The 22,993-nt window shown below is 35.3% G+C and overlaps 6 protein-coding genes across 15 annotated transcripts; 1 reads left to right on the forward strand and 5 right to left on the reverse strand.

Moving 5' to 3' along the window:
- Positions 1-301: 301 nt before the first annotated feature.
- On the forward strand, positions 302-939 carry LOC117918983 (ethylene-responsive transcription factor ERF098-like). The gene has a single exon (XM_034835984.1). The coding sequence runs from the start codon at positions 313-315 to the stop codon at positions 763-765; it is 453 nt and encodes a 150-aa protein (XP_034691875.1). The 5' UTR covers positions 302-312; the 3' UTR covers positions 766-939.
- Positions 940-2,201: 1,262 nt separating this feature from the next.
- Positions 2,202-2,930, reverse strand: LOC117919304 (ethylene-responsive transcription factor ERF098-like). The gene has a single exon (XM_034836456.1). The coding sequence runs from the start codon at positions 2,876-2,878 to the stop codon at positions 2,441-2,443; it is 438 nt and encodes a 145-aa protein (XP_034692347.1). The 5' UTR covers positions 2,879-2,930; the 3' UTR covers positions 2,202-2,440.
- Positions 2,931-3,761: 831 nt separating this feature from the next.
- LOC117919131 (ethylene-responsive transcription factor ERF098-like) lies at positions 3,762-4,589 on the reverse strand. The gene has a single exon (XM_034836221.1). It carries the CDS (start codon positions 4,474-4,476, stop codon positions 4,015-4,017), a length of 462 nt encoding a protein of 153 aa, XP_034692112.1. The 5' UTR covers positions 4,477-4,589; the 3' UTR covers positions 3,762-4,014.
- Positions 4,590-5,767: 1,178 nt separating this feature from the next.
- LOC117917228 (ethylene-responsive transcription factor ERF096-like) lies at positions 5,768-6,298 on the reverse strand. The gene has a single exon (XM_034833430.1). The coding sequence runs from the start codon at positions 6,282-6,284 to the stop codon at positions 5,835-5,837; it is 450 nt and encodes a 149-aa protein (XP_034689321.1). The 5' UTR covers positions 6,285-6,298; the 3' UTR covers positions 5,768-5,834.
- A 1,271-nt stretch (positions 6,299-7,569) lies between these two features.
- On the reverse strand, positions 7,570-19,038 carry LOC117918375 (ethylene-responsive transcription factor ERF098-like). 6 transcript variants are annotated; one of them, XM_034834979.1, is made up of 2 exons: positions 18,957-19,038; positions 7,570-8,276 (listed from the first exon to the last, which is right to left on the reverse strand). In XM_034834979.1, the coding sequence occupies exon 2, from the start codon at positions 8,217-8,219 to the stop codon at positions 7,749-7,751; it is 471 nt and encodes a 156-aa protein (XP_034690870.1). In that variant the 5' UTR covers positions 8,220-8,276; positions 18,957-19,038; the 3' UTR covers positions 7,570-7,748. The 6 variants fall into 6 exon arrangements, with proteins under 6 accessions (XP_034690870.1, XP_034690869.1, XP_034690867.1 ...); XM_034834978.1 differs by lacking the exon at positions 18,957-19,038 and adding an exon at positions 11,080-11,166; XM_034834976.1 differs by lacking the exon at positions 18,957-19,038 and adding an exon at positions 9,882-9,966.
- LOC117918373 (dehydrodolichyl diphosphate synthase 6-like) lies at positions 8,765-21,706 on the reverse strand. 5 transcript variants are annotated; one of them, XR_004651843.1, is made up of 5 exons: positions 21,555-21,706; positions 18,957-20,099; positions 11,080-11,212; positions 9,882-10,045; positions 8,765-9,088 (listed from the first exon to the last, which is right to left on the reverse strand). XR_004651843.1 is itself a non-coding variant. In XM_034834972.1 (2 exons), the coding sequence occupies exon 2, from the start codon at positions 20,088-20,090 to the stop codon at positions 19,218-19,220; it is 873 nt and encodes a 290-aa protein (XP_034690863.1). In that variant the 5' UTR covers positions 20,091-20,099; positions 21,555-21,706; the 3' UTR covers positions 18,776-19,217. The 5 variants fall into 5 exon arrangements, 1 of the variants encoding a protein (XP_034690863.1); XR_004651845.1 differs by lacking the exon at positions 8,765-9,088 and adding an exon at positions 9,469-9,755; XR_004651846.1 differs by lacking the exon at positions 11,080-11,212.
- Between the last annotated feature and the right edge of the window lie 1,287 nt (positions 21,707-22,993).

Here is a 22,993-nt window from a genome sequence, read left to right on the forward strand (position 1 = left end):
CAAAGTCAAATGTGGATAAAGGCATGAAAACAACACTTAAAATATGAAGTACACAGTACTAATTAAAGGGGGCCCAAAATTCAGTGAAAGGCCCAATATTTACTGAAATCAAAATTCTATACTACTTCTGAGAAGTTTCCTATGAGAACAGAGAACCCAGCACACCTTTCCAACAAAAAATTCTAACCGTCGCATATGACCCAGCACACCATACTTTATTCGAGTTCCTAGTATATAAAAGGTGGCACTTATTATCACTAAATTTGAGTTGAAAATAGACGTTAAAGTTTGACAAATTTTTGCCTGCAAGATATGGAAGGAGGAGGGAGGAGGAGGGAGGGGGAGGACAAGGCAAGAGAGGTTCGGTATCGGGGAATTCGGAGACGGCCATGGGGGAAGTTTGCAGCGGAGATACGAGACCCTTCAAGGAACGGGGCGCGGTTGTGGCTAGGAACATTTGACACTGCGGAGGAAGCAGCCAGGGCCTATGATCGAGCAGCCTATGCTTTTCGAGGTCATCTGGCCATTCTCAACTTCCCCAATGAACACCAGTATCAAAACCCAGGGTATGGGCAGACTTTCTCTTCATCATCATCCTATTCTTTGGGTTCTTCATCTTCATCTTCCGCTGGTCGGAGCACCGGTTCTGGGGCCAGCATTTCATCCAGAGACCAAGAAGGGCAAGTGATTGAGTTCGAGTATTTGGACAACAACTTGCTGGAGGAGCTTCTTGAACCACAGGGTGATAGGAGAGGAAATAATTAGCTAAAATATAGAAGTTGAAGTGGAATTGGAGACTTACATTCCTTTTTTCATTGTTATTTGTCATGAATGGAACTGTGTCTTCAACAACATTTTTAAAGTTAATGTAATAAGAACCACAATCATTTCAATTTTGTGGAAGTTGTTCAATTATGAAAATCACAATGTTTATGTGTATGTTTTGCTGTGAGAAGCTTTTACTTTTCTTATGCCTGAATTGCAAGTCCATTTCCAGAACTTGGGAAAATCTTTTACTGACAAGATTCCAGGAAATTGGATTAAGGAAACTATCCTATAATTCAACGTAACTGATGACCACTCCATCATCCAAACAGGAGAAGGAAGTAGCAAAGTTGAAATGTCTCATGAAGGAAAACCCATGCTTGTTTCTCAAGCAAAAAAACAGAGCATATGAATGAGAAAAACAAGAAATAGGAATCGAGTTACTGTCCCCACAAGAATGCCCTCCACCAACTTTTCCCCAGTTTTGAAAAATAGACAAGACTTGTTTCCGGGGTTCAGCCTAATATAAAAGATAGGAAAATAACAAGGATTATAATGAAAAATGAAGTAGAGAGAATGACCTTATCAGTTATCACACCTCGTTGTCTTATCATGTGCCCATCCATGCCATTTCCCCAAGCACAGGGTAGATACCACACCTAGTGGACCCGCCAATTCCCCCCGCCCCAACCCACGAATTTCCTGGATCGTCTTCTACCTCTATACCGAACATCCCCTTTCAATTAATTTCCCTGTCCTAGCAAAAGTAATGAGTATGAATTTCTCCCCACCATATACAAATAGCACATGAAAATGTTTCATGGGGATGGGAATTCTCTGAAGATGCCAAAAAAGCTTCAGATGAAGATAGGATTTGGGATATACATGTATTTAGAGGTAAAGATCATGGCTTTGTAAGCATCACCTTTTGAGTATACATTGTTGCTAGTGAGGTCCCCAATTCCTTGGCATCTCTACAATAATATAATACCACTACAAAGTCTGAAAATGGAAAACCCAAAACAAGAAAAGGTAGATCCCACTAGGTTAGCTAAGGATTGTAGAAGAAATGAAAGGTGACATCACATGCTTACGTTTATCTTATGCATCATTCTTGTTAGGTTACACGTTTTGTTAACAATTTTTTTATGCCATTTGACCTGGTTAGACCATATATTATGAGCTTATTATGTTAATTTTAATGCCACTTGACAACGATCATTAAGAACAGGTCCCAGAATTTGTGGTAGGTGGCAAGGCAGATGGCATTTTCACATTGTTAAATGTTTCGGATTCTGTTTTTAAATTGTTTACTCTTTCTCAGTTGATGATTTTGAACTCAAGGAGGAAAGATCAAGTCAATTGATCATACTTGGACCCTTGAAGTACAGTTACTTTGACAGTGACATACCAAATAATTGATCAAGAAATCCATAACTACTTTAATACCGACCAAAGATTAAAAAATAAAACGGCACCTCAATAAAATAATAAGAAGAAGAGCTTATATTAAGATGCACATGATCAACCAATCATCCCAAGGAGTCAAATACAAGGAAATGAAAAACAAATACGATGAGGAAGAACCTATTCCTTTGTCTCCTTTGCCAAACATGGAAGACAGAGAGGAAAAAGGATCATATTTATAAGCAAGGTAAGAGGAGAGTAAAAAAATCTAATGTTTTGCTCTTTTCTGGGTTGTTTCCTTCTCCTCACACTCAAGAAGGTCCTCTAACACCTTGTCATCTAAATATTCAAATTCAAAAACTTGGTTTTGGTTTGTGATTGTATCGTTGCCCGGGCTCTCAAACTTAATCAATGGCAATGGTGAGGAAGACGATGAAAAGTGGGGCCGAGAAGAGGCATTTGATAAACCATAGTCCTCAGGGAAGTTGAGAATGGCTAATGCACCCCTCATTGCATATGCAGCTTGATCATATGCTCTTGCTGCCTCCTCTGCTGTGGTAAAAGTCCCAAGCCACATGCGGACACCTTGTCTATTTGAATCACGAATCTCTGCTGCAAATTTTCCCCATGGCCTCCTTCTGACACCTCTGTATCTCACGGAACTTTTGTGCTGTTCTTTCACTTTCCCCTTGGAGTTTTCCTCCATAGTCTAGCTGAAGAGTACTAACTCTGCTCTGCTATTTATAATGGGTGATAATTGGGCAACAATGAAGGGTAGAATATCAGCTGATGGCTCTATTAGCTATTTTGTTTAGCTTTCTATAAATAATGATAATTAGGTTGGTGGGTGAGGTCACAGTGACTACGTTAACCTATTTCATCACCATGCCTACATTCAATTAACCAAATGGAAGTACTGTTGTGGGTTGAAGCTAAAAATAATAAGAAAAAACCGATCCCACTATATGGATTTAGGGGCGGAAAGGGGGTGATCCTAGTTTTATCACATGTCATTAGATATAGACTTAGGTGAGATCATATCGCTTACGCCACTTTTCCAAATCATTTTGAATACTATGGTATCACTGTTTACAAAGACAACCCCCACAAAGTTTGGTGGATAACTTGGACGTATCTCTCCCTATTCATGTCTAAAAAAATTTATAAATTTTCTTTATTTTATGGGGTTGTGAAAACCATAAAGGAGAGGCTAACAATAAACATTGCCTGTGTTTGAGAAAGAAATTTTTTTCAATAATGTTGAAAGAAGACTTCTCTATCATAATTGCTTGTGCTAGAGGTCTTTGAACTTGTAATGACGGAAAAAGCAGAGAAGAATTTAAGAGGCTGCTTCGGATAACAGAAATTTCTGTGGACAGAAAAGACTCAAAAGTCAAGAATCAATTCAAGCAACTCAGAAAAGTCTACCCAACCATTTGACAGGTATTTGTATGGTATATGGAAGGGAAAAACTTATTCTATTAAGACAAAAAACATGGTTCAGAACTTTAATTCGTTGAAGCAACCTTTCTCAGTGCTCACATGCCAGCCCAATGATCGACCAGACCTATCATACCACACATTTAAAATAGGACAAGGAAGAAAAAAGACAAAATGTAATAAAAAAGCCGACTACTAAACATAGAGTCCATCTGTTTGTTCCGAAAACAAAACACAGGAGATAAATAGGAAAAAATAATAGGGGGAAACTAAGGAAAAAGGGGGGGGAGGAGGGATAGTGAGGAAAACAAAGATATCTATGATTAATGAGAGAGAAAAAAAAGGCGTGGCAGTAGTAGTGTTCCATCCTCCACAAGTTCTGAATTTTCAATAATTCTGGGTTTACTTCTCTGAAGTCTCAAGAAGGTCCTCTAACAACTTGTCATCCAAGTACTCAAATTCAAAAACTAGTTTTTCATGCACATCACTTGTTCTCTCTGTATTCTCAGACATCATAGGTGAAGATGATGATGACCATGGTGAAGAGTAAGGATGAGGAGAGGCAATATTTTGACGTTCCTTGGGGAAGTTGGGTGATGAAGGGGGAGCAGCAGGAGATGCAACCTGTTGATGTTCCTCAGGGAAGTTGAGAATGGCTAAGTGACCCCTCATTGCATAGGCAGCTTTGTCATATGCTCTTGCCGCTTCCTCGGCAGTGGTAAAAGTCCCAAGCCATAAGCGGGCTCCTTGCCTAGTCGAATCACGAATCTCTGCTGCAAATTTTCCCCAGGGCCGCCTTCTCACGCCTCTATAACGAATCTCTCCTTTCTCTTCCTTACACTTCCCTTTAGGGTGTTCTTCCATGCTTACCTCAATGACTGCTAAACTTATCGCTGCAACTTATACTTGGTGCCAAAAATGCAGGATTAAAAAAAATGAAAGGTCAATATGTGTTCATAAAAGGTTTTGGAATGGATGTCAATTATTTGAATGCGCAAATGACCCCTTTGACAAAGATGGCTTGAGGATGGATGGACCAGAGTGATGGGTCCAGAAGGTCACCTTTTGTATACCTTTATTCATTACTCTCTTCTGGTTGGTTATGATGTCATATGGATGACGTATCCCTATTCCATTAACCCCTTAAATGGTTCATGAAAACCTAGAATAATAAGAAAACATACATCTCAAACCTCATGTTGATCCTTTCGGAGGTCACTTTACATTCTATCTTCTCCTTTATAATACAGTTGGTCCGCCCTCGTGTTGATGTCTGCACTTCTGTAAAAGAAAATACAGGTCCCTCTAGGTTAGATTTGGAAAGAAGAGGAAAGATGAATGAAGGTGAGATCATATGCCCTTCATCCTCTGCAATAGTGAGAGCATATGGCTTAAAGCTTATAGGTATCCCTCTAAGATCACTGAACAGTGATGAACAGAGAAAAATTACCAAGAACAGCTACAACAACGTAATATGGACAGTTGAATCTCCAAAGATCAACTTTAATTTGAGAACTATTATCTGTGCTAACAGACCAGCAAAGGTTGACAAAGTCATATTTGTGCCTTCAAATTCCCACTAACCTAAATACAAAGCTTCTCTGTTCTTTTACAGGGCTGTCTCATGGGTCAAGATCACTTTGACTGCATTTATTTCTCACCGGTAATCCGATTCAATGTCTTAACTTCTAAGAGATAGGGCTTGAACTGTACCCAGAAAAATTTTGCTAAAAGTTTCAATTGCTTTTGCTCTGAAAGTTTTCCGAACTCATGCACTCACAGCAAAAGCAGAGGAAGTTAAGTGTGTGACAGGGTAGATAGCAATTTGAGGGAACAGAAAATACTCAGAGCCAAGGCAAGCCAAGCAACTGCTATCCAAGTCTAATGTCAACCCTTTGGATAGTTAACTTATGTGGCTAATAAATGGTCAACAACTATTTTATTAAACAATGAACATAAGCTTTCATTCTGCCGACAAAATTAAAAGCTGTAATTTGACAAGGCAACCTTTCTCAGTACATGTATCATCATATGCAACTCATGATTAATTAATCATACAGATAAGTTGAGAACAGTGAAGAGTCTAAACAGGGGAGTTAAAAATGGAAAAGGAAGCAAAAACTGCCTAAAAAATAACACAAGTAGAATCCGTCTCAAGTTTATTCAACCAGATATAGAAAACATCAAGAAAATTAAGTACTGATATACAATTATTAAAACTATCACTCATTCTTGGTTTTCTTTTCCTCACACTCAAGAAGATCTTCTAACAACTTATCATCCAAGCACTCGAATTCAAAAACTTGTTTTTCATGTGCATCCCTAGTTCTTTCAGTGTTCTCAAACATTGATGATGAGCAAGGAGGAGGAGATGCAACATTCTGATGTCCCTCAGGGACATCAACTGATGAAGAACAAGCAGAGGAGGCAACATTTTGATAGTCCTTGGGGAAGTTGAGGATGGCTAAAGGACCCCTCATTCCATAAGCAGCTTGATCATATGCTCTTGCTGCTTCTTCTGCAGTAAGAAAAGTCCCCAGCCACAGGCGAGCTCCTTGCCTAGTTGAGTCACGAATCTCAGCTGCAAATTTCCCCCAAGGTCTCCTTCTAACACCCCTATATCGAACCCCGCCTTTCTCTTCCTTGGACTTCCCTTTTGGGTCTACTTCCATGTTTAGCTCAATGACAGTACTAACTTTTCCTTGCTAATTTATAATGGGTAGGCGAACCCTATAATGGGCAGAAATGCAAGGTCAACATCTGTTAAAGAGAGGTCTCTCAATGGACGTCAATTCTCTGAACGTGCAAAATAATCTTTTAATAGAGATGGATTCAGGATACATTGATCATCAAGGTCATGATCTGGGAGGTTGCCATTTGTGTAGACCCTTAATGAATATAATTTTCAGGTTGGTGATGATGTAATTCGGCTGATGTATCCCTATTTCATCATCTCGGTAGTGCTATTAATTAGTCATATGATTAACACAACATAAAATAATGAGACAAAAAAAATTTCCTAGTTTTTTATGTATGTTTTTGGAAGGTCACTCTATGTGCAATCGTTGATTCTGTTTTCTCTTTTTTAATCAGGTCTCTACTACTTTAATACCAAAAAATATAAATTGCCCTACGATTGGATTTGGATAGAAAGGGACAAAGATTGTTTTAGTCTTTTAAGATATAAATATCGCCTACGTTTCTCGGAAACGTCACTTCGTTCGTTAATGGTGAGATCATGGGGCTTACGCTAATAGAGATCCCTCAATGCTATCAACTGCTTATCTCATTCAACAATGATGAATAAGGAAAAAAAAAATCTACTCCCAAGAACACACAATAGATAAATTGAATAATCCTCTGAGTTTGTGTTTTCAGGTATGTCCAAAGAGCACCATTAATATTTTAACCAGGGTGTTTGGAAGCAGGGGTTGACTAAGGTTCACTTTTTCATGTTAGTGCCTTGATAAGACCAAGCATTTGCTACATTCACTAGTGAGACATCTCATGGATCATGATCGCTTTGGGTGTGACTCAATATATCCTGGAAATTTTGTTCTAAGAGCTTTCTGAAAGTATGAAGAAACAGTAAAAGCAGAGGAATCCGAGTGTCCGATAGGATAAATAGCAATTTTTGTGGACAGACAAGACACAGAATCCTCTGCAAGTCAACCAAAAGTATGAAGAAACAGTAAAAGCAGAGGAATCCGAGTATCCGATAGGATAAATAGCAATTTCTGTGGACAGACAAGACACAGAATCAGAGGCAAGTCAAGCAACCGACAACCAAGCTAGTGTCAGCCCTCAGACAGGTATGTATCCAATAAATGGAAGTCAAACTATGGTATCATCAAGAACCAAACCAACAAGAAGAAACACAATTAAAAGCTCCCAAATAGTAGTTGTATCATTGTATGCCGGTTAAATCTTACAAACAAGAAGGAACAGAGTACAATAAAAATCGAAAAGGGTACATAGAATATTGAAATATAATAATAATAACAGAGGTGGAATCCTGAATCCATCATTTTCTTTCTTAAACCAAAAACAGAAAATATTAAGAAAACACGGTAACATTGAATAATGGTATAAGTCAATGATGATTATGTTACAATCCCCGCAAGTTCTGAAAACCTTCACTCATTCTTGGTTTTCTCTTCCTCACACTCAAGAAGGTCTTCTAACAACTTGTCATCCAAGTACTCAAATTCAAAAACTTGTTTTTCATGCACATCCCTAGTTCTTTCTGCATTCTCAAACATCAATGAGGATGATGATGGCGAAGATGATGAAGAGCAAGGAGGAGATACAACAATTTGACGTTCCTCAGGGAACCTAACTGATGAAGAGTGAGAAGGACAAGCAACATTTTCATATTCCTCAGGGAAGTTGAGAATGGCTAAGGGACCCCTCATTTCATAAGCTGCTCGATCATAAGCTCTTGCTGCTTCCTCTGCCGTAGTGAAAGTCCCAAGCCACATGCGTGCTCCTTGCCTAGCTGGGTCACGAATCTCTGCTGCAAATTTTCCCCAAGGCCGCCTTCGCACACCTCTGTATCGTACCTCTCCTTTCTCTTCATTGGATTTTCCTTTAGAGTCTCGTTCCATGTCTACCTCAATGAGAATACTAACTTACCCCTAATATTTATACTGGATGGGCAAAGCCTACAAATGGCAGAAATTTAAGGTGAGATCTTCCAATAGGGATGGATTCTCAGAAGGCTAATTTTGTATGCATTCTTGGTGATAATTTTTTATCAGGTTGCTTCTTGTGATGTCACACAGATGACGTATCCCTATTTCATCATCCTCCTAACATCACTAATTCATCATACAATTAACAGAATGTCAAAAATAAAATAATAAGAAAACATAAATCCCGCTACTTTATATATTATTACTTTTTTCTGCATTGGTGCGGATTCTATTCTTCCATCTAATCTGGTTGGTGTGTGCAGGCACTGATGGCTATGCTGTAAATTAGTTTATTTGTATTGGGAACTGAAAAGCAATAAGAAAATATAGATCCCTCTGTTAGAACAGAAAGGACAAGTTCTATTGATAGTTGTAAAATATATATAAAGATGAGATCATATGGCTTACGTATGTTGCAAACATCACATGCTTGTTAGATTAAGTTAATGATGAGATTATACTGCTTATGTGTGTGTGTGTATATATAAATCTCTCTATGTCACTTAATGACGATAGAAAGGAGAAAAAAGAACCCCACGTTGTCAAGTGCTTACATCCCTTGGTGATGATGATGAATCAAAGCAAACAAAGAGACCAAGAGAGTTTTGACCTTGCAGCACTGTGCCCCCACCATTCTACATACAAGACCTTTCTACCCTCTTCATGAACTGTCTCATGAGTCATGATTCAATTGCGATTTGAGTTCAGTAATTTGCACTGATACTTGGATTTCACCAGCTCTAAGAAGAGAAGATTCCAATAGTCTTGAGAAATGGTTTGTCCTGAGAAACAAGGGAGTTTTGACCTTAGAGGAAAGAAGGAATTATGAGAAAGGAATTGAAAGGAATTTGAGAGAGAAGCATCATAGTTTTACTAACTACTAAGACATGTACTATACAAGCCTGGTGAAATAATGGAGTACAACTTTTGTGTCACGACCACTGCCACTCAAAGAGAATGCAATATGAATTTATTGCAATTAATTGATTTGGGCCTTAACCAAACCATGTAATTTTGGCATTTATAATTGATGAATAAGATGTGTGGCAACAGCCACAAAAATACCCCTTGACATCACATCTATCCCATTGCTTTAAGCTCATGACATCCCAAAAGATCAATAAGACATTAAGCACTTCTCATATGAAATTAAGGAGGGAGATACTGATAAGTCTTCCACATTTATCATAAAAATGGCTGACCAGAAATAAATTCATGCCACTGAAATATAATAAGGGAAAATAAATGTACATTTAGCATATTTTACAACCAACCAACCAGATACAGCTTCTAAGCATCCCCTATCCCTGCCCCAGAACACCACAATGATGATAAAATAAATAAACAAAAAAAATGAAAAAAAAAAAATCAACGAGGAAAGCCTTTCCAACCATGTCCATTCTGATTTTTATATAGATCTTGGAAGAAGATAATCCTTGGCTCTTTTATCTACATATATCATCAACAAAAACAAAACAAAACCCATGAAGAAGGGAGAATGAAAACATCTGATAAATCGAAAATGACTTATGTGCAACAGATTTTATATATGAGGTAAGCTCAAAAGTTCCATACCTCACTAATATACATAACTTAAGCCTGAAAATCAAGACCAATCTTCCATCCAGTGATTGACCAATTTACCACAAGCCCAATCAAAGTGCCAGAGCAAGAAATTACATGAGAAGCAATTCCTTCCATAGAATCAGCATATGATTGTTCTTGTGCCACTTTAAAAACTGCACCAGTAATCCCATACAAGAATTGCAACAATGATGAGGATAAAAAACCATGGCCAGTTGACATAGAAGGAAATTGGAATCAAAACAATATAACCAGTCCCAGAAGTTGGGTATTGACGGAGCAAATACATTAGAAGATATTCATTCAATAAAAGCAATAGGCAGAAAATCTATATGTGCACATCATCTATTAAATGTTCATGAAAACTCTAAATCATGCATATGACACAGACCATGTTAAAATATTTAAACACTCAACATTGTAACAAGCATAGAAACATTAACATTCTAATTAATTTAATGAATATTGTCCATGATTGATTTTATAGAGTGGCTTTTGTTTAGTTAGGTGAAAGGTTTTCGTCTTTCCTTTTGCCTAGCTCTTGGGTGTTGTTTGTATACTTCGTGAAGTACTTTTTTCACCGTTTCTAGGCTTTACTAATACAAATTCTTATTTACCTATTAAAAAAAATTTTAACGAATATTGTAAAATTACGAATATAACATTTCTATGATGACCCATCCAAAGCCAAAATTGCAGCTGGATTTACTCATTTTAGCTTTATCTTTAGAATGACATTAGTCCCAATGTATATTAGAAAAAATGTCACTATACCATTTGGTTATCCAATTGGATAAAAATGGTTCTATGGAAGACAATACACTAAACAACCAAAATGCCCTTGAGGCCAGGCTCAAGTAATAAAGGGTTTGTGGGAGGTTCTAGGTTCAAGTCAGAACAAAGACAAAAATATACCAATACACTAAGCAACCATAACACTGCAAGAAACTGGGAGAAAGACTAATGATCACAAAAAGCTAAAAACTTACTGAAGATTTACCTGTCAAAAGCTGTAAGGAAGACTGGGACCAACAAATATATTTTATGATCTATCATTCAGAAGTACTATAACTCAAATGTAAGGGATTGCATACATGTGAATCAAATCCAAAGTTTATAAATATGAACCAGCTGAGATTGCACTGCCAGATTAAATCCCAAATGAAAAGAATTGTGACATATCAACAACCTGAGGGAGCCATGCACATTCTTCTAGTACAAATTGAATTAGCTTCTTTTGACATAATGTGGAACTCTCTGTTGACCTCCATTGATTGCTTAAAGTGGAATAACAGTATCAACAATTAAAATAATTTAAAGTCCTGTTTGAAGAAAAAGAGAAGAAAAAAGAAAATGAGATTGCATTCACACTTCTTTTGATAGGCAAACACAAAATATAAAAAAGCATTGATAGGGGGTCAAACCCTAGTGCATAGGAAGCATATAACAAACACAAGAAATACCAAAGAAAAGAAAAGGGGAATGTTAAAGGATTATTAGTAAGAGTTTTATTTAGCTAGGGTTATGGTATTCAGCAAACAATACACACATATGTGCTATTTTATAACAGAATAAAACAACTTATAAAATCTATATTAAAATCCCACAAAAGTATGAAACCAATTTAAGCTCATTAAATTAGGCTTAAGCCTTGTATAATATTCCAAAAGTCCAAAAAGGCCCCAAACCCATGAAAACCCTTTAAATATTTGTGGCTTAAACCTCAATATAGCCTTAAGGTTATAAACCTTAATAAGGCGAGATTTAAGACTCAAATACCCTAATTGAGACTTAGCCTTAAAACTAATTCACAAAGCCTTAGAACATAAGCCTCAAGGCATACGCCTTAATAGCCTTTTAAAACATTGACTACAGTACTGATGTTGCAGTAACCCCACTATAGTACCCAAGTCATAGTACCACTATAGTATCCCACACCTGAAAGTAGCTGATCCAAGTGTTATGCCACTCCTTGTGCCCATGTTATGCAAGTACTATTCTTATGTCTGTAGTACAACAATCCTTCTCTATGATTGTTGGTGTGTAAGATGTGTATCAGCCATGTCATGTTATGCAATTATAATGCAAGTTCCTGCCAATGTTGAAGTTGACTAACATCCCTTTGCTTTAAAGATAAGTGTTGTAGTTCTTATTTTCTCCCTTCAATAGTTAAATTATGGCATTCGGTGATCACAAATTTGGAGATGCTATTGGTATTCAAATCACATTAGTGACAGAAAAGAGACCTAATTATTTATTGTGGGCTAAAGCTATGAAGGACCTGAGGGTGTATATTTATTTTTTTTTATCAGAAACGAAGAAAAGTATATTAATAGAGGAAAAGATACAAGAAAAAGAAGAGATACAAGAGAAAGAGAAGAAACCAAAAGAAGGATGAGAGGTCCTTCCCACAAAAACTGAACAAAAGAGAAAACACCCAACTAAAGAAAACTAAAAACACAGAAAAAAACCAACACTCTCAAACTTTTGAAGCGCAAACCACAGTCCAGTTGAGTTGTAAAACACTTTGATATTTATTGTGGGCTAAAGCTATGAAGGACCTGACGGTGTATATTGAGACAGAGTAAACTAAAGCATACTGTTGAAGATAATTGTTTTCCACAAATCAAGGAGTTATGATGAGTAATACGATCATTTCAGTATAATAATATGGTTATGGAATAGTATGGAATCCTCTGTTGATGTCAATTGCATGCTTCTAGAAACTATAAAGGAGATATGAGATGCAGTTAGAGTGACATACTCCAAGAAAAAATATATATATTTTTTCCAAATCTGTAAGCTGCAAGGATATTTTTAAGACAAAGTAAGACAAGAAATCTTTGGGCATTATGCATCCTTCAAGGGGATGTGGAAGAAACTAAATTGCTATTAACTATTGTTTACTGATATAGAAATTTAGAAAAGGCAAAGAGAAGAGTTTCAGGTTGTTAATTTCTCTCTATCATTGATTGCAAATATGTTGAAGTCAAACATAGTATATTGGCTAGTGAGAAAAGACCATCTTTTAGTAATGCTTATCTTTAGCGTATTGATCTATAGTCCTCTTCATTGGGGATTTAGGATACTTCAGCTCTTGCATCTTCAGGAACAAGTTGAGGTGGTCAGCCTAATTGAGACCAAAACCAAGGTTTAGAGAGAGGTAGAGATAAACGTTTCTAGCAATGCATACATTATGGCAGAATGAATCATATCTTTGATAAAGGTTGGGATAAGTTCGGTCATCCTACATGAGCTAATCACATTGTCCAAAATTTATGTTCCTATCATTGTTAAGCTTGCTGGCAATAATCAGTCTATGACCTTGACTCTGGATGACTACAGCAAAATAAAGCAACAGTCTTCTGAGATTTCCTATTAGTTTAACCTCAATGCTCCAACTATTACCTTGGCACATTTAGGCATGCATGCTCTTCTTGCTTTTGGGTAGTCTTCTTCCCCTTGGATTATAGATTAGAGAGCTGTCACTAGTGAATCCTCATAATTTTCTAATTTAACCAAGTCTTCTAATGCATCCTTAGTCCTACTGGATCTTCATCTTTTGCTCTTAATCAAGGAGTGATCCATCCCATTCCCTTGTTTTGTTTTAAACTTAATTCTATTAGTATGTACCCAAATTTCCTATTAACTTATCATATATTAGTCAATTTACTAAATAATTTAATTGTGTTAGATGTCTGTTTTTCTTCTCAATGTCTTTTTCACGATCTCCACATGAAGAGGAAGATTTGTGGAGGGTGTTTGTTTGTTTGTTTGTTTGTTTTTTTGATAGGCAACATTTTTAGGGGGGCTTAAGTTAGATAGGCCCTACTATCTTAATAGTCGGTCTTGATTTCAATCTTAGGGAAGGAAGATGTGAAATCTTGAAGCTCTTTCTTCATTTGTTCCTTCTTTTCAAAGTCAATGAGTTTGAGCGTGAGTCTTGTAAACTTGACAAAAACCATAGGTTATCTTTCCTATCCTTTTGCTTTAATCCATTCATACGTTTGGGGTCTATGTCACATCCCTAATGTTCAAGAATTTAAGTATTTTATTAGTTTTATTGATGATTGCCCTCAAGTCACATAGTTATTTTTGTCAAAATAAAGGTTCCAGTACCTCATGTATTTAAACACTTTGTTCTTTCAATTGGTATTCTTATATGATAATGCTCTTAAGTATGATGATAGTTTCCTTTTTTGTGTGCTTGTGTATTGGAAACGGAATTATCCACCAGTTTTCATTTATTTACACACCCCAACAACAAGGGATAGTTACAACAAAAAAAACTCATCACATATTGGATGTTGCTTGTTCTATTATGTTTTACATGAGTGCCAAAATTTTTTTAGGGATATGTTATTCTCAATGCATGTTATTTGACAATCAGTTATCCTCCTCCACATTCCATTATAGAACTCCATATCTTGTGTTATTTTCTTATCATCCTCTATTTTCTCACCCTCTTGGGGTTTGTGGGTGCATTTTCTTCATTCATAGGTTTTCTCCAAACAAAGACAAGCTTGATCCTCATTTATTAAATGTGCATTTCTTAGATACTCTAAAAGCTTAGAAAATATTTAAGTACTCGAATCTTGTGTCTTATAAATTAGTGCTAATGTAACCTTGTTTTAGTCTACCATTTATTTTTTACATCATGTAACTAATTGAGCCTACCCCATACTCTTCCTCTCCCTGTTGTTACTGATACTTCTCCATGTAAGAATTACAAACCATTACAAGTATATCAGAGGAAACAAAATGAGTAGGGAAGCAAATTAATCTCAACCTCCACCTCCTCTAAACTCTTCATAAGATGATCATACACCACCTACTATTTCAAATCCCCTCCCCCCCGCTTTCCTAGTCTCCCTCCCTCCCTACACTTAGGAAAGGTAAATACAATTGTACTCATTATCCTTTTTACCCATTATATGTCTTTAGATAACTTGTCCCCTATCAATCTTTTACTCAGGCCTTGTCATATAGTTCCATCACTAAGTCTTATCAAAATGCTTTAAATCACCATCGGTGAAAGAAGGCAACAGAAGAAGCAATGAATGCTCTCTTTGATAAAACATGGTAGCTTACTGCCTTACCTCAAAGGAAAGATTTTGTTGGTTATTGGCGAGTATCATCTAGATGAGACCACAAAATGATTTGGAACTCGATTAGTTCAAAAAGGGTATTCTCATATGGTGTGGATTAATTTAAGAACTTCTCTTGTTGCCTTTCCAAATTTACAACGTGTTTAGATTCCTTGTTTGTCAATTTTTTTTAGTGGAGTCAACATCAACTAGATGTGAAGAGTGCATTTTTATGATTTGAACGAGAAAATATATTTAGGTCAATCATTTGAGTCTATTGCTTGAGAGGGCGTATGAAGTTAGAGTTTGCAAATTAAATAAAGCTATTTATGGATTAAAATAATCTCCTAAAGCCTACTTTAATAAATTAATTATTATTCTTCTATCATTTGGTTTTAAATGTATAATTTTGACCACTTTGTATTTGTTCTCAAGAGGGAAAACGACATCAAATACTCATTGTACATGAAGATGATATTATTGTCTCTTATAGTGATGTTACAAGCATTAAAGAAGTGAAAAGTTACTTGAAAAAGACCTTTAAGATCTTAGGTTGTTGTGTTACTTCTTAGGCCTTGAAGCTATAGTAGAAGTGAGACCATATTGAATATGTTCAATGAAATTGGCATGTTGAGAATGAATCTAATCGAAATGCCTATGGAACAAAATGTGAAACTTAACAGAGATGATAGTCTTGTATTTTCATATAAAAGAAAAATCTTTAGTAATTTCATGAAAGTACCTAAGTAGATTCACTAGGAAGCAATGTGCAAAATCAATCCTAAGACATCTCAAAGATACCATAAGTATGAAATTGCTCCATAAAAGAAGGTTTGGCTCCATCCTTGATGTTGTGAGCTTTTCAGGTAAGGATTGTACAAAATTTTCAACAATCAAGAGGCCCCCTAGTGGATATTGTGTCTCTATAGGTGGTAACTAGTAAACTATATGAGTAAAATGCCTAGTCCTAATGTAGGATATAAGGTTAAGGCTCATACAATGTGTAAGATAATGTAGATCCAAAAATTTTTACGCAAGCTTGGGTTTTCTCTTCAAAAGCCCTTAACTATGTATCATGATAATCAAACTGCAATTCACATTGTGAGTTACCCATGTTTCATGAGAGGACCTAGTAAATTAAGGCTGACAATCATTTTACCACTATTGTGTGTGCCAAGCTAGGTCTTAGGAGTATATACACCCCAACTTGTGGGTGAGTGTTAAAGGGTTCCAGGTAATAGTTTTATTAAGGGTTAATTTAGTCTTTTATGGTATTTTAAAGACTATGTGCATATGTTTTGTATTAATTTGTATAGGAATAAGACTACTTTTTGTCTCAAAATAACAAGGGAAAAAGAATGAATGGGCCTAACCCTGGAGGCCAAAAAGAAGGCCTTAAGCGAACCCTACCAATTAAATCTAGAAGAAAAACTTCCACCCCCTCTTCCCAAACACATGCACACACACAAAAGGAGGGAATCTCTAGATAACAAAAATAAAGACATAAGGAAAAATGTTTTCCAATTTTAACTTTGACAACTTCAAAGCTCCTTTGATCCTTTCGCTTTCAATGCACCAAAACAAGCTCACAGGTGTAGTTTTTTAAACTTCCACAAAATCTTGTTGGCTAAAGAGTGATCTCTTAACATAACAAGCCATCACCCAAGATATACCAAAAGGTTGAGCCACCACACAATGAAGTAAATGTGACTAGTTGACTACCCTGCCTACAAAAGCAACACTAGTTTACCAGGATCTTTCTCTTTTTTCACCAACTGATCAATAGTAAAAATCTTCCTCCAAAGAGCTTCCAAGAAAAATAAATAAATAAATAAACAATAAAAATCAAAACTTACCTTGGATGGACACAAGAAGCCTACACCACTAATAACACAAAGGAAAAGAGCACCTTGGGAAAATATTTTACTGTAAATGCTTGTTTAGGTATCTTCAAAACCTAATGCTAAATGGAAGATAGTAATTCATACCTATGAGGGCAAACAAAATTGACTAGAGAGAGGTTTGAGGAGAAGGCAGTGTCCACTTTGAGACCTTTTGGGGATAAAGCTCTAGTCATAATGGATATCTATGGCTTTCTAGCCACAGAATTGTGCAGAGCTTACAGGAGTAATTGAAAAGTTATTGCTACTTCACCAAATACATCTACAGAGGGTTGTCAAGTTCTTGGTGCAGCAATTTTTGCTAATGAATTAACCAATTCCAGGTTACATAAACATTTGTGGATGGATATAGAGACAACATATGATTTTTTTTTTTAATAAATAAGCACGAAAATAGAGACAACATATGATTATGTTCAATTAAATTAACTTGTTTACCCATTGAACCAGATGGTTCAGGAATACATGCGTTGGCTTGATAAAGACATGCATCTCAACAGTAAAATTTTCGATACTAGTGAATGGGACCTTCAACTGGCTTCTTTGAGAATTCTAGGGGTTTAGGCTGGAAGCTACCTTATCCTCTTGCCTTTTCATCATTATAACTGGAGGCATAGAATAATTAATGAAAGTGGAGGCAGGTGCATTTATGAACTTTTGGGTGGGACTGAAAGGGGAGGGAGAGGAGCTCGTATTGCAAGCACTACACACAATACCTCTATTTCATTTCATAGGCAGAAAACAATTTGCTAAGAAGTTGATAATTCATCCCCTTTCAAGCTTGCTTTGACTCACAAGGTAAATCTGAATAAAAGTAATTTTTCCAACAGGGACATTGAAGATTTCTCAAAGCTTTTATTGTAAGGGAGATCCAAGCCTACCATTCATGGGGGTCTTTTGCTAGGAGCTTGTCACAAGGCTGAAACCTTGGAATAGGTAGTACTTGTCAAAAGAAGGTAGAATGATGCTCATCAAAAGCACCCTGTCTAGTATGATAGCCTTCTTCATCCATAAATATATCTCCAGCCTTTATCTAGCCATTGTTATTTCAGCTTGGTGATGCATAAATATGAAAAGCTGCAGAGTGACTTTTGCAGGGCAGTTGTCAAGAGTAGAAGATGCATTTAGTTGGATGGGATTTGGGTGTGTTTTTTTTTGATAAGTTAGATGGGATTTGGGTTGTGGGCATAATAGTGAGGAAGACTCTAGCATTTGAAGTAGATGAAACAAAACAAGGTGTGATGTGATGCATATGGAAAGAATGCAATGGAAAAATCTTTGAGATGAAAAACTGTCAAGTTTGAAGCCGAAAGAGTTATTTCTTCAATAGCTGTTTTAATGAATGCTTCTAGCTATTACTGGTACAAGAGGTTCCTGCTTAAATTCCATGCATAGGTTGGGTGGAGGATGAAAGGAAAGAGCATTGTTCAATGCTATAATATCTGGAAAATGTACTTACGTTATCCCCAACCCAAAAAAGAAAAAAAGAATGCCTTGCCCTCTATTTTGGGATTTTTAATATATATTTGCTCTTTTTTCTATTTAATCATAATGATATTGAAATAACACATCATATGGGTTAAGGCATGCATACCCAGTCGACTGGGTACATAACTAACTAAATAGCATAAGTAGTCATTTTGTCCTGTTTTGCTGAATTACATGTTTTCAACAAGGAATCAATCAAATGTCCATGTGTAAGTTAAATGAAGCAAAAGGAAATGAATATGGCTATGCTATGAAGCTCAACATGTCTACAGTTGAAGGTGATAGAAAGCTTCCACTTCATAAAGCATGTAACACATAAGGGAGGAAATTACATGTCCCAACAGTCATTTCCTCCCAAAAAGTTATCTCAGTATTATTTAATGAAAAAATAATTTAAAAAAAACATTAATTGGACTTTAAGAAAATTTTGATTAAATTATAAAGCACTCATATTACTCTCATCATATGGCAAATAATTAATCATTACAATACAATTGTTTTCTGCTTTCAAAGCTAATTATCCATCAATATATGATGAAAGAAGCTAACCATCAACATAACATGAAAGAAGCAAAGGGAAAATTACGTACTCCACTTATCATATCTTGATCTGCAACAGTATCACCCAACAAACACTTGGCTACTGCAATGGACAAAATATCCTTATGATGTAGCCCCTTGATGCATTCTCAGCCAAAGAATCCAGTGTAGCAGCACTAGGAACAGTCCTTCCATGTTGCAATCAGCTTTTGTCACAGAGAATAAGTCAAGAACAAAGAGAGAGCCAATGAACCAATACAGTCATATTAGAGTCCAGAGGTGAAAACTGCCCTGCCATCCATTTGCAAGACTTATAGTTGTTTCTTTTTTTTCTCCAAATAAAAGTGATTGCGCTGAAAGTTCAAAACTGCCCAAAGCAAATGCCAAAAACCAATCTCTGGCCAAAGCACAGATGGAGAGTACAAATAACAGTACTGACTCTGCCATAGTAGAAAATTGCTCAAGCGGGTTTCACCAGAAGTGCGAATTAATATATCAGGATCAGGTGCAACTGCCATATACAAATGCTTCTCAATATCTGTTAAATTTATAAGGTCCTGTGCTTCACCCTTTTCATATCCTTCAAGTTTAGTTAAACCACAATCAACTCCACTTGCATTTAGTTCTCTTATCTCATCCCATTTTTTTACACAAGATTCTTCAACAGCATGCATAATCTCATTGGTGGAAGTATAGGCAACACAAATTGAAAGCACCGCCTTGGAGTTACAGGCAGTGACCAGCATAGCCCGCTCTGCTGCCAACCTGACTGGTGCACTCAAGAGTTTCAGATTCCCTATAAAATAAACCCTAACTCCAAAGTGGTTCAAAATGCTCTCTTCATTAATTAACTGCTCAATCTTTTCTTGCATCAGATCCATCACAGATTGAACTTCTTCAGGACGTCGTTTAAAATTTTCAATGCTGAAGGCATAAATTGTTACATATTTCACGCCCAACTCATATGAGTACCTGAGCATGGACATAAGAGCTAAGTACCCAACCTTATGACCAGCCCCTTCTATCAAATTCTGCTTCTTGGCAAATCTGCGGTTCCCATCCATGATAAAGGCAATGTGGTTAGGGATGGGACCAACAGAAAGAACCGAAAAAATGCATTTTCGCAAAATAGTGCCCAAATTTTCAAAGATTTGGCTTCCTCCACTGCCACTACGTTTTTCCATATCATAGCCCTGCACAAATGTTAAATCTTCTCAATCAAAATGGCCAGTTTATGGAAGAAGCAAACATCAGTGTGAATTGTTGCAATAAATAATTGTACAAGTAAAAGAAGCCCACAAAAAGCCCATGACTTTCATGAAGAAAATAATCAAATAACACATGACCTATTAATTGGTTTTATTAGTCAGCATAAAAAAAAACCAAGGACGTTGTGCTTATTTTTCATAGCACCTAAGGCTCTCAAGTGGGCATATTAGATTTGCAGTATAGGGGACTATGGAAAACACCACCAATTAATTCCAAAGCAGTGCTCTCAATCTGTATTGTCTACATTTTACAATGAGATTTTCCATGACGCTCAATAATGTAGAGAAGAAACATGGAACTGAATTAGAAATGAAAGCAACCGGCGCCTGGCTATGGCTGAATTGATTTGAAGGGAATGAAAACAATATAAAATTTTGAAATACTCCATATTTAATATATATATATATACACATACCAAACCACATAGTCCCCACATTTCAGAGGGAAGTAAGCGCTTTTTCTCACGATTTCATTTAGAAAATAAATTAGTCTTGAACAAAAAAAACCTGAAAAAATAAAAATTGATGACTTGTACCATGGCTCAGCTACACCATGACTCAGACTAATGCCAACCATGACATGAAACATCAGAGAAGATGGTTTACAAAACTAAACCGGAAGCAACCTTGAGCAAACTCTGTCCCACATAGAATAGAATTTACTGACATGGAGAACAAACTTAGAATTGAAGCCAATGCAGAGAACCATGCATATTGCATGAAAATCAATGTAACATTGAATTCACTCTAACCAGATGCAAAAGACATCATATATGAACATAAATAATTTAACCCTCAACATACAAGCTGCATCACTGTCAAAATTGATCTGAACCCAAACCTATACTCAATTAAAAAGGATATGATGACATAAGTAGATATAAAAAGAAAAACAGTGAATATTTGAACTTACACAGATTTTAATGATTGACACCCCATATTAAACCATAAAATATACTATTGCAGTGAACTAATATAACGTTGGATATCAAAATACCTAAATCAAAGCATGTAGATTAATAAATAAATCAAGTGTTCAATGTTATATATGCATCAAAAAACCCAATCTCATTAAAAAGGCAATCTGAACTTCAAATCAACTCTCCAGGTAACAGAGAAATAATTATTTAAGCACAATATCAATTAAAACTCGTAACCTGCAATTTGTGGCCCCAAATCGACTACATACAAAATATATAAAGGTGCGTAAAGTGTAAACTGAAAAAAAAAAAAATGAATCTTAGATTTTTCATCTATTTGGAATCCGAAAAAACAAATCCCTACTGAAATAACAAAAAAGGTAACACTGAAATTTTTTTATTTTTCCAGCATTTTCTCGGGAAACAAACGGAGGTTGAGGGAGTGGCAGAGACTGGATACCTTTTCGACGTGGTCGCGACGGAAGTAATCTGGTTCTGTTTTGTGAACTCTCGGAGCACCGATACATATAGACGAGTGGCGGAAGGCGGGGGTCTGGTCGCTGGTCGGTGGTCGCTGTCACGTGACCTTTCGTCATCGACCTTTGTGTTCACCCATGAGAAACCTCCACGTTACGATGTCAGGGCTCACGACCTGCTCATCTCTTTGTTGACCCTTTAACTTTAGTGATTGTCTCATTTAGATATACTAAGATATTACTTCCAACGAAATAATGACACATCTTTTTTTTTAAGGATATAATATTTAATATTATTTTATGAATTATTAAAAAAACCACAAAAAATATATATATAAAACAAAAGAACGTAATAAATTTAAAAAAAATACACCGATACGGATAATCATTAACAAATTTCGATATAAATTTTTATATTTTATAACAATATATTATTTGCTTATCAAAATATTTTTTAGTATAAATAATATCACATTTTTATATTTGATATTAAAAATATATAATAAAAAAACGATTTTTGAGAAACCCAAACTTCCTTTTCAAGTTTAATGAAAGATTTTATACTTAATCCGAGAAATCAAAAACTTTTTTTTAATTTAGTATAAATTTTTATATTCATTTGGTTAATTTTGTTAAAAAATTTATGATTTATAAAGGAATTTATATAAAAGCCACAAAAATATTGCTATTTCTAGAAACTTTATTTTTCCTTAAAAAGTGTTGTATCAACATTTAATAATTTTTTTTTATAATATTCTTCCACTTACTTGAATTTTAAAAAATATACATCAAATTGGCATTAATATTATCATAAAATATTTTTACAATTTATATTTTAATGCATAATTTTTTTTTATTTATAAATAATATTCATTATTAAACTATTTAAACTTTTATTAATAAAATTTTTAATTATATTGGTAAATAATATTTGTCATATTTTATTATATATTATTTTAGGTAACATATATTTATTAAATTCTATTCTTTTTCAAACTAAAAATTTTAATTATTACTTAAATTTTTATCTCATAGATTGATAATATAAAAAATGAAAAGAATGAATTTATAATGAAAAAGAAATACTTCAAATTTGATTCCCTTGAAAAACATTTCATTGTCCCAAGACCGTCCATTATGGCCTAGGTAACTCTTTCAAAAATAATTTTTAAAAATTGTTCTTTCATGTTTTGTAAAAAACAATAATAATAAAATATAAAAATTATTTAAAAACCTAAAATATTTTTAACATATTTTTTAATATATCTTAAGAATAATTTTTATATCCAATATGCTTGTATAATTATTTTTTAAAACAATAGAAAACTGTTTTTAGTTACAAAACACTTTTTTTTTCTTTTTTCAAGATAATAGAAAACTATTCTTAATCCATAAATTTCTCCTTTTATATATATATATATAT

Source organism: Vitis riparia, chromosome 7 (genome assembly GCF_004353265.1).
Source record: "Vitis riparia cultivar Riparia Gloire de Montpellier isolate 1030 chromosome 7, EGFV_Vit.rip_1.0, whole genome shotgun sequence".
NCBI classification, from domain to species: Eukaryota; Viridiplantae; Streptophyta; class Magnoliopsida; order Vitales; family Vitaceae; genus Vitis; species Vitis riparia.

Bases quoted from the DNA above. Each gene is read 5' to 3' on its own strand.
- LOC117918983 (XM_034835984.1), top strand. From the start codon at position 313: ATGGAAGGAGGAGGGAGGAGGAGGGAGGGGGAGGACAAGGCAAGAGAG.
- LOC117919304 (XM_034836456.1), bottom strand. From the start codon at position 2,878: ATGGAGGAAAACTCCAAGGGGAAAGTGAAAGAACAGCACAAAAGTTCC.
- LOC117919131 (XM_034836221.1), bottom strand. From the start codon at position 4,476: ATGGAAGAACACCCTAAAGGGAAGTGTAAGGAAGAGAAAGGAGAGATT.
- LOC117917228 (XM_034833430.1), bottom strand. From the start codon at position 6,284: ATGGAAGTAGACCCAAAAGGGAAGTCCAAGGAAGAGAAAGGCGGGGTT.
- LOC117918375 (XM_034834979.1), bottom strand. From the start codon at position 8,219: ATGGAACGAGACTCTAAAGGAAAATCCAATGAAGAGAAAGGAGAGGTA.
- LOC117918373 (XM_034834972.1), bottom strand. From the start codon at position 20,090: ATGGAAAAACGTAGTGGCAGTGGAGGAAGCCAAATCTTTGAAAATTTG.